The sequence below is a fragment of the Protopterus annectens genome, chromosome 12.part0 (genome assembly GCF_019279795.1).
Source record: "Protopterus annectens isolate FY-2018-M chromosome 12.part0, PAN1.0, whole genome shotgun sequence".
NCBI lineage: Eukaryota > Metazoa > Chordata > Ceratodontiformes > Protopteridae > Protopterus > Protopterus annectens.
The window spans coordinates 267361667-267379821 of record NC_056746.1 but is presented as its reverse complement, the minus strand read 5'-3'; the positions used below and the strand labels follow the sequence as shown (position 1 = coordinate 267379821).

Genomic DNA, 18155 nt, shown 5'->3' with positions numbered 1-18155 from the left:
TTGTAAAATGACAAACTTACAATAAAAGAAAGCAAAATCAACACCCACACTTATGAATAAACCATACAGTGAAGAGTTAATACATATCCCATCATTAAGTCAATTGTTAATGCAGTGGTCTGTATAAATTCCAAATAATTTATTTATTTATTTATTTATTTCCAGTTTGATAACCGGGGAAGTCCACTGGGCCCGAAAGCCCGTTTTCAGTGGAGGCCCGGGGAGAAAAGCTCCATAATAAAACATTACACACAAAAACACAGCAGAACAGATCTAAACTAATACACACAAAAACACACTCTGTTCTAATAGCATAATACTTTAACAATTTCCAAACAAGAATGAGGTGCATTGGGCACTATACATAAGAAAAAGATATATTAGTGCAACTGTGAATGTTCGTAAAGTAGGAAATGAAAGGAAATTATAGATAGAGTTTAAATGCAAGAGCAGGGATGCATGGGAGAAATGAATAAGAAGCAAAGAAATTAAAGGAGAGGTATCAGAAGAGGCTAGAAAAAGAACAGATAACTAATGTTCAAATTGTGGTTGAGTCCAGGAGACCACCTTGAGAAAAAAGTCAAAAGATTTAAGGAGAGAGTAAGCATAGCACTTGAAGGAAAATAAATGGTTTATTCAGGGAGGAAGGAGGAGATAATGAAAAAGAGAGGGGAGCTAGGGAGAGAGTCAGAAGAAGGGGAACCAGGGGGGTGGGATGGAACTAGGAAAAATTGAGATCTAGGTAGGAAGTATACAATTACATTTCCAATTTTGGAAAAGGTGAGAGATTTAAAGTGTTCATAGTTTGTAGTGGCTCTTAGAAGGGAAGGAAGTGAGTTCCATTTTTTTGCTGTAGTATAGGAAAGTAGGAGTTGGCCAGGGGGTCGTTTGGGTTTGTAAACTGAAATAAGATTTTGGTGGCTAGATCTTAGGGGCCTTGGAGGATTGTATATGGTGAAGGTATTAGATAATGCTGGGCAAGCAGTGGGTTTAAAGATTAGTTTGTGTGCAGTAGTAAGTTGGAGGAAATTGAGTTGATTAGGGAGTTCAAGCCATTGAAGACTACGGAGGCAGATGCAGTGGTGTGTAGAATGAGTGGAGTTAGTATAATTTGGCAATTTTGTAGTAGCAACTTTCAAGTTTTGTGGAGATAGAAGTGGAGAGATTGGATAGAAGAGGAGCACCATACAGTAGAGAAGGGAGAAGGAAGGTAGTGGCGAGAGTTTGTCTTGAAGATGGAGTAAGAAAATTTGCATTTCTATAAAGCATACCGAGCTTCTGATGAGTTTTCTTTATGTTTAGTTGAATATGATTATTAAATTTCAAGTGTTCATCAATGGTTACTCCGAGTAATTTAGCACTACTAACAACTTCTATTGAGGACTGGGAGAGGCTGGAAATTATGAAGGATGACTTCATAATGCTCAATATTAAGTGTGATTTTGTATTTTAATAGTCAAATATACATGTACATTTAACTATTGGCTCCCACAAGATAGACATCTGTTAAAAAATATGTAGTCAAGTTTTTAATGTTCAGCTTCAACTTTACTGTTCCATTTTCATTAAGCCTAAAAATCTTTATGCAGATCACAGGAATGCAATCACTGAGGTCACTAAAAAAGAACACTACCCCTCAGCTAATATGAAACGGTTGTGTACAGGTCCAAGGAAGCTTGGAAATTAAAATACATCCCCAAGGCCACTGCACTGTTAGCATAGTATTTAATTTGTTTATATGCAATCAGCTGTAAAAAGCAAGCAGTCACTTACCTTTTAACCAACCAGACCAAAATTTCTGCAACCAATGGGAAGTTGGGGGTTCGAAAATTCTCCATAGAAATGAGTCGTGGGTACCCAAGAGCTCTCATCATTTCTGTAAAGTCTAATGGACAGAAATGACAAATTGTATTTTACTAACAGCAATATTTGGCTATATATGTAATGCTGTAACCAAACAAGCATATCAGACAAGAGTCTCAAAGTTTCCAAACACTCTTAGATGATGAAAGACATTTCTATAAATTAGCATGTCACTATCAAAATAAGTGTGTTCATCCTTTCATACCAAGATTATCCTATCAAGGTTACAGGGGACCCAAAGCCTATCCCAGCACATGCAACAGATGTAAGGCAGATAACCAGTCCAGGATGGGATACCAATCCATTGGATGCTCAATAAACATACACGTACACACAAAGCTACAGGTAGTTTACACGTAGTCAATAGAGATAATAAAATTAAAATGAAATGACATTGCAAAGCAGTCATATAAATCCTTTTAAGCCCTGAATCATTGCTTGTGTTTTGATGCTTTTATGTTTAGCCTTCATCTGCCACACAATTAACTAATCAAGAACTTCTGACTTTAAGCTGCCTTATACCTTCCTAATTTTACAATCCTGATACACGGCTATAAAAGTGGAATAAAATCAGCTTATTTGTTAAGCTATCATTTTAAAGTTATTAGATTGAAAACATAGTACATGACACAATATACAGAGTTCTCCAAAAATTACCAACAAAACTAAATATGATAAAGTTATTGCCTATTGCAATCAGAGAAAGGAGAAGTACAGACTTTTGTTTGAAAAATTATTTTTTTCATTTTCTGTTCTCCCTCACCTGCCAACTAAGTACCGAATGGCCACTAATGTTGCCCATTTTCTTAGCTATTTAAAAAAACCTGTGGCTTTTACTTTAACCAGCGCATTTACTTTTTCACACATTTCCTTAAACGTGCTTTATGTCTGCCCTGTGCCTTTGTTAAGACTGTCACTACATCTGACCCTATTGATACTTTTCAAGAAATTCCTTTTATCATCACCACACGTTTTCTGAAATACCATTTAAAACCATCTCTACCAAGCTGTCAATCAGATTTGTAAATTCTGTCCTCTTATTCTCTTTTGTAATGACAGGGATTGTGTGCCTCAATAAGTCTTCAAAGCTATGTCAACAGCAGCCTCATGCACCCAGTAGGGCACCCCAGAGTCAACAGATACAAGATAAAGAAAATGCCAGTAAGTGATACATAAAGTGGATACCCCACAACAAAATTCAGGAAAAATTCAAAAGGCTTTACCTGGATTAAGGTTACCAGGGCCTATCATGGTGGTGTCTACCAGCACTGCCACCCATTTAACATGGCGAAGCTCAACAAAAAATTGCTACATGGAGCCATCTTATGGATACATTACTTGCAAGATGAAGGGTGGAGTCAGGTTCAAGCTTGATGGGTATGGTCAAGTTCAGGCATGACCAGGATAGACATAAGCAAGCATACTCAAACAATGGAAGCCGGTTTTAGGGACAAGGAGCATAACTTTACTGGTGGGGAAATAGCAAGAACTGGTGCAGTCAGAAGACATACAGGTACTTGTTATACAGTCAGACTCACCTCTACAAAAGGTATGGGTTTTAGAACAAGATTTCTTAATCAGGTGGTGCCTCCCTCATACTCTGGAGCAGCTCTTCATTAAAAGGCACTTGGCAGTTGTGGGGCAATGAAAAGGTCCCAAAACTGAAGGTCACACAGTTGGTAATTACCACCAATGAACATGTGGGTTGACTCAATGCAGCTGTGAGATGCAATGACGACAACTCTTCACTTTTGTAGTTATGCACCAAATAGCTAAGTGGAGGACTCAGCTTTCTTGAAAAAGGTGCATGAAGTGTTTGAGGAAGTAGCCACAAATATCTCTGTAATCTTATTAGCTGGCAAGATGCAAGTCCAATACACATCTGGCGGAGAATTTCGTTTCAACAAGACAAGAAAGAAAGTTGAATAAAAAGGATGGATTTGATGAAATTCCTTGAGGACAATGTAGGAAGCAGATATAATGGAGTTCTGGTGAAGCAACTCTGAAAAAGGAAATTAAATTAGCAAAAGCAATGCTATCCAGTGTGGATGGTGATACTTTGGCATTAAAAATATTGAAGAAACATAGAATAATCAAATATATGAGTTGATAAGATATACTGAAGAAATGGAAACAAAGACTGATGAACTACAAAATTATAAACTGACGTAAAAAGAATAGAAGATATGCAGAAAGAAATGAAATACCTGAGGTGAAAGAAAGACAAAGCTAGAATCAAAAACAGACAAGATAGTCAAATGATTATAAGGATCCTCAAGAGGTTCTGTGAAGGAGACTAGAAAGATGCATGAGACAACAACTGAAGGAGTTTTGAGAAGAATCAGGGCCTGCAAAGAGATAATGTTCATTTATTTTCAACCCAACCGATTACAGCCAGAGGAAGCAGAGGCAACGATAAGTGTCCTGGTTGGCCTTGTTACACTGTGGAGGAACCACAGCATGGTGATCAGAACAGCAAAAGAAGCCAGACATTTCATACAGGTTGAAGCTAAGGACATCAGGGCCAACGACTCTGAAAGTGGTCAGGATGAAATGGAATGGTAGAAATGACAGGATTGCACTGTCAATCACATCTTCTCCAGAAGAGAGGATGGTGCAGCAGTGAGGCACACCAGGTGGTGATTTATGAAAGACAAAAACAGGAAGCTGTTGTATTAAAAAGGGTGGAAGTACAGCAGGGAACAAGCATCATCAAAACAGAAATGCATTAATCCTAACAGCAAAATAACAAAGGACAGCCAGTCAAGAAATACAAAGGTGATACCATAACGCATATTTGAAGGGAAAGTGCACAAGGACAGTGTACCCATGGAAAAAAGAAGATAACAGACAGAAAGAAAGAGGGAGCAGTATCTGGGAGGTAATGCAATTTGGAAGAAGAGGAGTCAGGAATGAAAACAGGGTGACACTGGACAAGACCAAGGTGTTAAAGGCACAATGGAAGGATATGTGGGCGCACAAAAAAAGATAGGAGAAAGAGGAAGGGTGAGAGGATCCATAATTTGGAGAAATGGATAAACAGAGCAAGGTGTGCAGAGTGCAGGCAAACTAACAGAAATGAAGCACACACTATGAGAAAGTCCAAGATGTGCAAGAACAAAGCAACCTAGCAGAGCTACAGGGTATATGAAGATTATGGAGACTGAAGAGCAGAGCCTAATCATGGTGAAATGGGTCCTAGGCAGTGTAATGTACCAGCCATTCCAGTGTCCCATTACTTGGCTGTCTTTCCCCAGCTACCATAATCACTGTTCAAATCTGATAGTGTGCATACTGTTTTCTGCTTTACTTTTATAACACAAACACTGATGACCATTTGTTAAACCAAACAGAACAGTCTCACACTGAAAAACAGATGTAGCATAAACAACAGTAAACACCACTTCCCTTGAAGCACATATTCATGGAGAATGCATCTGGCTATTGGCAGATTATGTGCATGTTTTTATCCACAGACATCTCCCCAAACCCAACAATTATAGCTATATTGTCTAATAGCAGAACAGAAACAAAATGACCACAGCTAAGGAATGAAAATAGAACTCCAAATTTAATGAAACTAGGTAAAAAGTAAGCGTTTTCGCGATCTCACACTGATCGCTTCTTCAGACTTTGTTACAAAACAGGTGAGTTCACTCTTCAATTATAGCTATATTGTCATTTGCATCATTCTCAGATGTCTTTGTCAAAAAATTAACAAGAATAATGACCAAAGTCACATTTCAAATTTGTTTCACACGCACACTAGTCATGCAAAACCAGATTAAAGACCATGAAAAAATGACCAGATGGTAAGAGCATAAGGTACTTTTCACCCAGAGAGCGCCCCCCACCTTTACCAGTAGTTATAGCCACTTTGTTGACTATGTACACCCCTTGTTGTTATGAAGAAATAAATTACAGTTACTTCACTAATAATTTTAGATGAACTATATGAAATTGTATAAAGACCACCAACATCATACCATATAATCCAGACAAGTGTAGCACAGTTTAAACAAAAGAGCATTTATGACAGCATAAGAAATATTTTCGACCCAGTAACATATGTTAAATCAATATGCACAATCTCTGCAAACATAAAGGTTATCTGAATAATTCCAGATTAAAAACGAGCTATTACTAATGCACAAATTATTGCTGGCAAACAACTTTGCATTTCAGTGCTTTACCTACGAATGCAGTACTGACTTGAAGAATAAGTTACATTAAGTTGGTGTGTTGGTGATATTGTCATAACATTTCCTGAACTAGATCAGCTGTGCAATAAGGAATGACAGACAAACAATAGGTAAATGATGGTGCAAAGATTCATACCCTGCGCCCTTGACAGAGAAAGTAGCTCTTTAACATGTTGGTGCTTTAGTCCTACATGCTAAATGACACAATAACAGATTTTAACTAAATGCTGAAATCCTTCACAATCCGGTCTTGTAGAGAAGACTGCATCATAGTAATATGTAACAATAACTACACACTGGATGCTGAAGATCATATAGTTTGATTACCACCCCAAATAATGCAGACTATATGACCTGACAAATGGCAGTCCCTTTGCAGCTGATGGAAGCTGTAAGAAAGCATTTCAAAAAGTATACTACTAAAATGCTGCATGTTTAAACAACACTACACAATCCATATCTATTAATAAATTAATTATTTAGTTCAATGAATAAAGCTAAACAATGAAAGACCATATAAATGATGCAGCAGTAATTTATGTTGAACAACCCACAAGTCATACAGAAATATTATTGACACAATATAATATTTTTTTTTCGGGCGGGCTAAATCCTGTGTCTTCTCCGTTATAAAGAACAGCTATCCCATCTGATGTCACTCAGTACAGGTTTGACTTTATTGCATTATACACCTCCATAGTCAACAAAGCCAGGTTGGGGGCAAATAGAGCCTTATGCAGGGTAATAAATCAGGTTTACCTTCATAAGTGCGTTATGCACTTGTGTGACTCCACTTTGTGGGAAAGGAGGTTTGAAAAGTTGCAAAACCTCAACAAAAAATTGTCCGAATGTGCAATGGGCGAATGCACATTGGCATTCGCTCACTGCAGATTCAACATTGTGGGTGCAGATTGCACTATAGCAGGGATCAGGAAATGATCCCATTCCCCACTGCAGTGCGATCTCGGAGTTGGTATATTAAAGTAGGGGGTGTGTGGGGGGGCGGACCCCCTCACATGGGGGTGCAGGGGTGGTTGCACCCCTGCATTACGATGTGTCCAACATTTTAGTTCAAAAGTCAGCAAATCAGCTGTTCGATTTGCTGACCTTCGAACTTCTGAGAATGTGGAAGTTTGAATTTCTCACATTTGGTTTGCCCAAATGCACGATCGATATTGTCCGTTACGACAATATGAAGGTAAACCAATGAATCATGCTCCTGACAGCAATATCCCACTACTTGTCTGTCTCTCCCCAATTACCATAAACATTATTCAAACCCATCAATATATATATTAGTTTTTTACTTATTCATAGAATTATCACAGAGATTTGGATTTTATTTAAAACTTTTATTTCAAGTTAAACAGAAAAAACACAGACAGCCATTTTCTATACAAAACACTCTCAAACTGAAAACAGACTTAGCATGAGAAACAAACATTCTTCCTTTGAAACTCACATTTAGTGAAAATGCATCTGACAATCCATTAAACTGCAGGCTGTGCTGAGATTTATATTCAAATAGCATACAGTGAAGTTCTAATTAGCATCTATGTGAAGGTTGCAGGAATTCAAAAGGCACATGTATCATGCATTTGCTAACAGCCCACTGGACACAAGTGTCCCCTTTCAGGAAAAGCCCAAGAGAATATTGTGCAATAAAGTAACTTAGCAAAGTTACATAAAGATAAATGAAGGCTGAAGGAATCAAACCATGCACAATATGAAGCACAAACTGTCCATAGCCACATTCATCTGCACTAAGTGTTAGAAAAACTATCCTAAACAAAAACACTGCATTCCACACCTGTATGCTTGAAAAAAAAAAGCTAAATAAAAATGTATTCTTAGTTAAAATACTGACATTAAACTTATAGACATTATGCTATCAAATTTATTCACAGCTAAATAATAAACATACAGTCAACATTCAACAGAACAAGGAAACCAAAAATAACATCCAAAGAACATGGTTCATACAATGATGCTCCTGTTCACTACAATCAATTTACCTCCTTCACACCTTAACTATTCTGATTCATGGGTAGTTACTAGATTTGTTGTCCGGGGAACCACTGAGGAACCTAGCCCAAATTTCCAGTTGCCCCAAAGCACTGCCTACTCAAGTGCCTTACTCAAGGACAAGGCAGGGCATAAATATGAGGCAACATCTGAGATATTCTGCAAAAGTGGAAACAAATAAGAGCATATTACTTTAAATCACTTAAAATGTTAACAGGAAAAACAGGTTTTTCATCATATATTTTATGAACCACAAAATTATGAAAGTATATCTGACCATTGACAGATGGCAATTCCCAGTACTCTACCAAAATAAAACAAAAAAGAAAAGTTGAATGAGGTGTGGAAATTAATGTGAGGGGACTAAGATCTTATCTCCCATAGCTAAGGTACTGGGTTTGACCATCAGCAGGTTGCTTAACTACACAGTGCCCCCTACCTGGGGCAAAACACACACACACACACACACACACACACACACACACACACACACACACACACACACACACACACACACACACACACACACACACACACACACACCATTTGTAAGCTGTTCTCCATTCTTAAAACAACACACTGGTGCTGCACTGCAGACACAAATCTTGCCCTGTGTTATACCCCAATCAGACCGTATGATGAGCAGGTAGTCTGCTCTACATGATGTGCATGCATTTTCAACCTTTGACATGAAGGTCGCAACTCCACAGCAGGCTACAGGGAATGGGGAATGCACAACAAGGCACTCCAGGATGGGATGGGACAAGTGGTAGGCATCATACTGCAACAATGCTTGCAGCTTTTTGCTTACCATAACCCCTCTCATCATGCTAACATTACCTGACCAGGTGATGAGGAATACTGAGAGGGTAAAAGCCCACTCTAGGCTGTTAGAGCAATCCACCTTCTCAGCCCTCCTGCACAACCATCCCAGCGACCTTCTTTGCCTGAACTCTAGCTTCCATCAGGGCTGAGTGAGCTCCACCCAGCAAACTTCATCCCCCCAGGAAGGCATATCCATTCTCCCTGCCTGCACTGTCAAGATCAGGATCTGCTAGTCGAACTTTGGTTATCTGGGCTGTAGTCAGGACTTTATCTATCTATGCCACCAGTACAAGTATAAAGGAACAGAAAGATAGTTGATGAAGGTTACAGTCAAGGGAGTTAGGGGAAGGGCTAATGAGATGAATCAGAGTCAGCAATTAGATGGCAACAACTGAGCTTAAAAAAGGAAATTTAAGTGAGGGCAAAAAGAAAAAGGACAGACAGAGTGAGAGCAATGAACTATGGAGGTGGGGTGGGGTGGAATATCCACCATTACTGTGCAGTCTAAGAGGAGTGGAAGAGGGCTAAGATAAAGAAAGAGAAGAGGAGTACAAGAAGAGAGCTTATTTAAGTTTTGGAAATCACTGAGGAGAAAAAGGAACATTGCTTGTACAAAGGGAACGTTGGAGGAACAAAACAGAAGAGTAAAAGTTGAAAAAATGTGCAAGGAAATAACAGTTAAGCTACTAAACATTAATTGTTCAAGGTAATACAGATCAGAGAGTGAGAAAGTCAAATAAAAAAGATAAACCTGTAAAGAACAGACTAAGTAATAGACAATAAAGAGAGGAGGTGTGCTGAGGCAGTGTGGACAGCAGGTTAGCAGGCATGGAGCAAATTATTGTCTGGGAAGAAGGAAAAACAAGAGGTTGTGACTTGAACTGACAGACCAAAATAGGCAAGCCCAAAATAAATGAATGAATGAAGGCACGAAAAGGTGATGGATCAAGAATGAGATACTCCTGAAAAGAAAGTCAAGCCAACTCTGTGACATAGAAGGACAAAGTCCCAAGTAAAATGCAGACAACTTGAGTTCAACTAGCAGCTCAGGTACCTGTAAGTAGCTGGCAAGGGAAGAGGGGAGTGAATGTCCACTGCTGACTCACCCTTCCAGGCAGCACTGGTTCACCATCTGGATGACGCCTTCTGGAAGCACTAATTCTTTGATCTGTGCAGCATGAACCTGAAAGCATGTGACACATGTGAGCATGTGTACAAGCCAAGAGTATGTGCACTGGCACACTACTTATGGTCAGTAGTAAAGAAGTGTAGCTCAGGTGAGCTGTCATAAGGGAGGGGGGAATGCAGCAAGGGTGCAGGGTAGAATAGTAAGTTGCAAAAAAACAATATCTTGGTCACAAACCCAATAAAAAGTAGTACAAATTTATTAAGAACTTAGCGCTTTGGCTCAAAAGTCTTCAAAGAGTAAAAATCTAAATTTTCACTACACCTTAAATACAATTAAAACTTCTTCAATCAAACAATTATACAATTATTCAATAACCTTAATTACATAACAGTTTTCCAATTACATTCTTTATTGATCCCAAATGGCTCCAAAGTGTTATATTTCAGAATAAAAAGCATTTCTTTTTAACAGTTTATTTTATATTTGTACACTCCCCCAAACATCTCTCAACTTTTTCTAAAATACATCCCTTTAAATCTTCAGATTTAGCATGATGAAAAAGTGCAAAGTGACTTCCCAAAGGACTTTGCAGTTTTTTATTTTTTGTCTCTGATATGTTCTTGGAAGCAGATTTTAAAGCGTCTACCCGTCTCAACAATGTAAAATAAATTGCAAGTACATTTCAAGGCATAAATTACACCTTCTGTGTTACATGTATAATTACCATTCACAAAGAACTTGGTTTCATTAATTTTTGGAAAAAAGCTCAGTATCTGCAGATAGAACATTTGCTGCATGGCAATGTCCCTCTACTACTGACAATACTTATACCCATACTGACATCTGGTGGTATAAAGCAATTATGCACAACCATGTCGGCCAAATTCCTAGCTTTCTTATAAGAAATGTCAACATATTTTTGTATCAAGTCTTTGTCCCCCATCAACATGGGCCAATATTGTTGTACCTCTTTATCTGTTCAGTTAAAATATTAAAGGTAGTTACAATATAGTAATAGTATACAATATAGTGTAGTAGAATAGTAAGTTGGCCTACACTAAATCATCCCAATCTGACCATGGGGGAAGGGGACAAATAGGCTAATAATGCACCACATGCAGGGAAGAATGGATCCTAAGACTGTCACCTGTCAGGGGATGACTAGCTCTTGCCCTCTAATGCAACAAATGGGTGAAGTAGATCAAGACAGTGACACCGTTAGACAGGTCTTGTAAAGAACAAAGGGGAAAAGGTAAAGTTAAAAAATAAAGGACAGGAATAATGACAGATTGGAAGGGGAAGATTGCATAATGTACATTTATATAGAGCATCAGCCCTTATTAACACTGAAAACAATTTCAATACAACTTGAAAATATCTTCGAACTGGACATTTTCCAACTCATCTAGGCCGAAAAGTTATTTTAGATTACACTACTGTGCTACAGCATGTACAGCATTAAAATAAGTACTCCTGACAGCTCTCCCTACAATTTCCATTTCTGTTTTTAAACTCTGTCATCCTAGCTTATAGCAATACTGTAACCATGGGAGCCATAGATTAACAAAATGTCTTCCCATTGTCCTGGGTTAGCTGTTCCTTATCCTCTCTCAAATTATAAATTAGGGTTATGAGTTTATGAATTTCCTGGGTTTTCTATCTTCTTGTGATAGTTTTTTTGGATAGCAATATGATTCTCCATAATAAATTGGCAAGTGTGAAGCAGATTTATAGATAATTATACATACATGGCTATCATAATATTATATTAGAAATATAGAGGTGGGGATGAGCAGTCTCACAATACTATGTAAATGGCTGGAAGATGCAAGTAAAACAAAGACTAGTTGTGCATCACTGGCTTCCGAATGAAGAAAAATGGTTTGGTGATATGGCAAGCTGAAGGTAACAGTCACATTTATCTTGGAAATACACAGACGCAGATCCATTGACATGATAGGTGAAGTTTAAGTTTAAGTTGTACTTTAAATGAGTTTGCATTCTGGATGAATTTCAGTAGTAGTGGGATGTGGTTCTATGGTTTAGCTACACTAAACAGTCACCTGCAGTATTAGATGCTTTAGTGACAGGGATTAGTAATTTTTCTCTAGAGTATCCAATTATAATCGGGGTAGTAGCGTTTTATTACATTGTTAATGACTGGGCAAAGTTATGGCTTATAGATAGGTCTGTGTATTGTAGTTAGCTGAGAAAGTGTTAGGTGATGTGGTAGTTCTAACTGGCAGTGGTGTGTTGTATTGTTATAGTTTACTGCAAATTTAGCTATTTTATTGCAGCATTGCTCAACTTATGACAGTTGTGAGACTTGAATGTTAGTGAGGATTGGAGCAGCATACAGGAGATATGCCACTAAGAAAGAAGAGACTATGTTTTCTGGCTATGACACACTGTAGTCAAATTTCAACTGGTCATCTATGATGTTTCAAAGTAACTTTGTGTGGTTTACTTGTTCTATCATGGTGTTTTTGGCAAAGATGGTAGTGAACAGTGTTTTGGCAGAAATGTGTTTTAGGGGGTAAAGAAAAGTAATTTTCTTTTTTTTTAGGGTTTAGTAGTAGCTGTGAGTTTATTTAGCCATTTACAATAGATAAGCAGGATTGTTCTGTAAGATCTTGGGAGTTTACAGAGAAATTTGGCACAGCAGATTAGGGTTGAGTCATCAGCATATTGAATTAGGGTACCATTTTTGTAGCAGTTTACAGGTCATTGAAGAATATGCTGAAAAGTATTGGGCCTAGTAAAGATCCTTGTGGGACACCAACGGTTACAAGCAAGAGGTGGAGAAATCATTTTTACATTTCATTGGTTGTCCTCTGCTTGACAGGTAGCTATGGAATCACAATGGTTAAGAGTTTATGAGCTCTAAGGATGAGAATATAAGTAAAAGTTTCTGGTGGGAGACCATATCAAAAGCTTTTGACAAGCCTAGGAAGATTGTGGAGATGAGACTTCTGGCATTTCTATACGTATTGACAGCATTAACAAAATTCAGCAAAGCAGTTGTGTTATAATGAGGACAGAAGCCATGTAGGGCTGAAGACAGAAGCTTATCTATTAGATAATTTGAGAAGTTGCATATAAGAACATTTTTCTAATATTTTTGATAGGGGTGATAAGATGGCAATTGTCCTACAGTTTAAAAGATCTGTATCAATTATACCCTTGTGCAATGGAATAAATAATGATTTTTCCACAGTGAAGGGACTTAATTTTCAGATATGGCTCCATTTACCCAATCTGAAACTGGATATGCAAAAGCATCTGCTGATTATTTTAAAATATTTGCTAGGCAGACTGTTAGGGCAGTTATAGTAGGCTTTATTTTTTTTAGGTTTTTTTTGATGGTATCTGTGGGAACTGGTTGGAAAGAAAAACATCGAAGGAGGTTATCTGATTGAGTAGGGACATTAACAGTTTGATTAGTCATCTGACTGGTTAACGACTGTAGTCTGTACAAACCAGGTATTGAATTGGTTGGCTATAGTATCACTTTTTTTCTGTGTCTTTGGTGTTGACTGTTTCACTTGTCCTGAATTTAATAGCTGCCCAGGACAGTTTTGGATTATCAGTGTACATGATTATTAGTGGCCACGGTGGTGCAGCGGTTAGTGTTGTCGCCTCACAGCAAGAGGTTCTCCCGTTCGATTCTCGGTTGGAGCTCCTTCTGTGTGGAGTCTGCATGTCCTCCCCATGGTTGAGAGACGTTTAAAGACATGCAGGTAGGTGTGTGCGTGAATGGGTGTGCCTTCTTTGAAGGTTGGGTGTCGGGCTGGCAACTCGGCACCGTAAAATTCCACTGCCAATCATTAGCAGACCAGAGTTCCGCTGTGGCGACCCCTAACTGGGAAAAGCCGAAAGACATTACTAGTGTGCATGATTAATAGTGTGCATGTTTTGAATGGTTAAGTAAGGAGCTTTATCTTTGGTGCTAACTTGGTTTGTTAGGTTTCTTAATTGTCTATATGCTAGTAAATTGGAAGCAGTTTTATTTTTTGTCCAGACCTTCCATGCTTTGCTTGTTTCATGTGTTATTTAGTTGATGAGAATAGCCAAAAGGCAGGATTGGCTTAGACTGTCTTTAGTCTGGGCAGTTGCTAGTGTATTTAGAACACCTAGGAAGATTTTATTGAACTCAGACAGTATCATCCATGGGAAGGGTCTTCAGTTACTCTTAGCTCTGAAGCATCTTCACAAATAGTAGTACTTTTTTTTTTTAACCAGGCTGTAATGATGCATTTTGGGGCTGTTTCTTTGATACCTTTTTTTTTTTCTCTCCAGGTGTTTGGGTTTCTAATACCATGACAGGAATGGACCCCATTCCTATGTCAAAGTACAATTAAAGTTCATGAAATTAGTATAGTTTCAATCTCTGATGTTAGCCAGAAGTGCTTGTCGCAGCACCTGCAATGTGCCCAGTAAGGACTCCTGCAATTCGTATGGAGTTACATGTATCGGTAATATCTACATATGATTATAAATTATTTTTTATAAGACCTGCTGCTCTTACTACTACTAGAACGGTCCGGGTATCCTTCTTCAATTTGCCCTAATTTCTGCCTGCAAATCCTGGTATTTTATGACATTATGTCTCTCTATATGTAACCCACTATAGTTACTGGGTGTAGCAATTTCAATGATCAATGCTGCTTTTATCTTCTTTTCATGGACTATTGCATCTGGTTTTCTTGCATCTATTTTTTGAACTGTTGATAATGGATGAGCCCATGTGATATAAATCATAATTTTCTATGATGCTTTGTGGCTCATGCTCCAATGCTTTTCAGCTACCTCAATATTACAATGTTTGCACAATCCCCAATGCAACAGCCTTGCCACATTATTATGCCTTTCAGTATACAGTCTTCTGCTATTAGTATATCACAACCAGCAACAAGATGTGTGACTGTTTCCAATTCTGTTTTACAAAAAAAGAAGTTATGTACTCACCATAACGTTCTATCTGAGTAGTTATACTTCATTTTCTGCAACCTGTGGTTATTCGGATCCATATCGGATCAGAGTCAGCAAAATTTTTCAAGCATCTGCTCCAAGCTCCAAGCCCCTCCCCTTACCCATAATCCCTCACATCTCCTACCATCCCTCGAGTTTGCCACTATACAAACTATTAGCAACTAAATAACAACACTAACTTAGCACAGGTTCGGGGGAAGGAGGGCGGGACGGTTGCAGAAAATTAAGTATAACTATTCAGATGGAATGTTATGGTGAGTGCATAACTTCTTTATCTGAAGTAGTTAACTTCATTTATCTGCAACCTGTGGGACAGAGTCCCCAGCTACCAAAACTCCAGGGAGGCCCTCATGGAAGGATATTTCTGAACACCGCAGAGCCAAAGGATGCTCTCCCTCTAGAGATCAAATCCAACTTATAATGAAAAATAAATGTATGTGACCTTGCCCAGGTCGCTGCTGCAGAGATATCATCCACAGAAACCCTAAACCAAAAGGCAGCAGAAGTTGCCATAGATCTGGTAGAATAAGCTTTAATAGGACCAGGTGGGGACAGACCTTTATCCCTACAGACTTGCAGTATACATTGTGTAATCCATCTAGCCAAGGAGACCTTGGAAATGGCCTTGCCCAAAAAGGGTCTGGAAAAGGACACAGACAATTGGTCAGACGTATGGAATTGTTTAGTCCTGTGTAAATAGAAATGTAGCTGTCTATGAACATCTAGCAAATGCAGCTTATATTCACCCTTGTTCTGGAAATTTGGAAAGAACACAGGCAGATTAATCATCTGGTTAATATTTGATTCAGAAGCAACTTTTGGTAAGAAAGAAGGGTTCGTGCGGAGTGAAACCCTGTCTTTATGAAAGATCAAGTAAGAGAAGGAAGGCAGACAAAGCTTGGATCTCAGAAACCCTTCTGGCCGAGGTAATGGCCACTAGAAAAGCTGTCTTCCAGGACAGGAATTTCAAATCTACTGACACTGCTGGTTTGAATGGGGGTGCCACCAATGCCTGTAGAACTAGGGTAAGGTCCCAAGGAGGGACGGAATCCTTAACCGGGGGACGCAAAAGAAAGGTACCTTTGAGAAAAGCCTTGCACAATCTCAAAGAGGCCAGAGCATTCAGATTTTCGCCGACATGAAAATTAGATATGGCTGCCAGTTGTACTTTCACCGTAGAGGAACTAGCCCCTTGCTGGAAAATATAGTACAAAAACTCCAACACTGCAGGAACCGGGGCTGTTAATGGATCTAGGTTTCTCTGAGAAGCCCAAATAGGGAAGTGTTTCCATTTGCCGCGATAAACCTTCCTACTGGAAGCTTTGTGGGATGCCACCAAAATATTCTTTACCGAAGATGACAGACCTGGAGTCCTAGCGATCAAAGGAACTGGAGCAAGCAAGCCGTCAGCTTCAGGCTGCCCAGATTGGGCAGACTGATGGCCGAGGGATGAGAGATGAGATCCGGGCAGGGATCTAGAATCCATGGAGTAATTAGAGCATGAGACCAGAGGAAGGGGAACCACACTTGACGAGGCCAGAACGGGGCAATGAGGATCACTTTGTACCCCAGTCGGCAAGCTTTCTGAAGAAACTTCGGAATGAGAGGTAACGGGAGATAGGCATACAGTAACCCAGGAGGCCAAGCATGGACAAGTGCGTCTTTGGGGGAGTCCCCTGGTGAGGGGATCAGAACTAAGAACTCGCTACACTTTGCATTGGAAGGAGACGTGAAGAGATCGCAGCAAGGGTGACTCCACGCAAGCAAGATCTCCTCCGCTACTGACTGTTTCAGAGACCACTCGTATGGCATTAGAATAGCCTGACTCAGTCTGTCCGCTAAAATGTTGGGAGCATCCCGGGATGTGCGTTGCAATCAGAAACGTACTGCTGGAGATCGCCCACTCCCACCCTCTCATGGCCTTGTGGCAGAGAAGGTAAGATCTGGTTCCTCCTTGTTTGTTGATGTACCATACAACAGACATGTTGTCTGACTGAACTGCAATCGTCCCTGGGGGAAGAACAGCATGGAAGGCTTGGAACACTAAAAGCACTGCCCTCATCTCCAGAACACTGATATGCAATCTGTTCTCAGTCTGGGACCAAGTGTCTTGGACCGTCCTCCCCAGAAAGCGCCCCCCCCCCCCCCGAGCTGGGAGCACATCCAGTCGCATTCTCAGAGGTAAGGTAGAATGGACTGCAAGGTGACCATCCAGAATTTCTTTTTGGCTGCAGACAGGTTCTGGGTTGACAGGTCCAATATGGGCCTGAGGTCCCCTGTCTTTTTAGCACTAAAAAGAGCCTGGAGTAAACGCCTAATCTGGACTGATCTGGGGGGACCGGTTCAATGGCCCGAATGTGAAGCAGCTTTGAAATTACGTGTGTTGCTGCCTCCCTTTGAGCGAGTGAAACATCCAGGAGGTGCTTTGGTTGGACGTGTGGGGCAAAGAATGGGATGGAGTATCATCTGGATATAATTTGGAGCACCCAATGGTCCATCGTAATGGAATTCCAAGCCATTAGGTACAATGACAATCTTTCCCCAACTATCTCCAGAGTAGGACAGTCGGGCAACTCCTCAGGGTTGCTGCACAGGTCTGTCTGAGAAGGTCTCCCTAGACCCAAAGTTCCTCGAGCCCCTTCTGCCTCTGGGGCAGTGTCTATCTTGTCCCCCTCTGCCTCTAGGGGATGAGTTGTCCTGAGTGTCCCGAGAAAACTGAGATTTTCGGAACCACATCTTCTTTTGCCCTCTCTGATTCCTAGAAAAGGATCTTTGAGGGCTAGAGAAGTAGACTCCGACGGCAGACAGAGTCTTCCCATCCTTCTTACTCAGGACCAGGGTGTCACAAACTGTCTTCCCGAAAAGGGAGGAACCGTCAAAGGGAGCATTTGTGAATGATGCCTTGAAGGGGTCCGCGAATTGACAGAGTCTGAGCCAAGCATGCCACCTCATAGCTACGCCGGTCCCAGCCGCCCTAGCCACTCCTTCCATGGCATGGGAAAGAAGACGCATGGACGTGTTCGAAACAGATTTCAGAGTCGACATTTTCAATGAGAACAGTCACTTGACCTCTGGCGACAAAGATACTGGGGGCGACATAGCGAATTCCGTGATGAGGT

General features: G+C 39.9%; 1 protein-coding gene across 1 annotated transcript in view; it reads right to left on the bottom strand.

Annotated features, from left to right (window-relative positions):
- The window catches only part of CLUAP1 (clusterin associated protein 1), a 960319-nt gene that overhangs the window by 797398 nt on the left and 144766 nt on the right, over nucleotides 1-18155 (bottom strand). The window contains exon 2 of the mRNA XM_044089326.1: nucleotides 1774-1885. Within this exon, the coding sequence (XP_043945261.1) occupies nucleotides 1774-1885 (112 nt within the window). The remainder of the gene's footprint in view (nucleotides 1-1773; nucleotides 1886-18155) is intronic.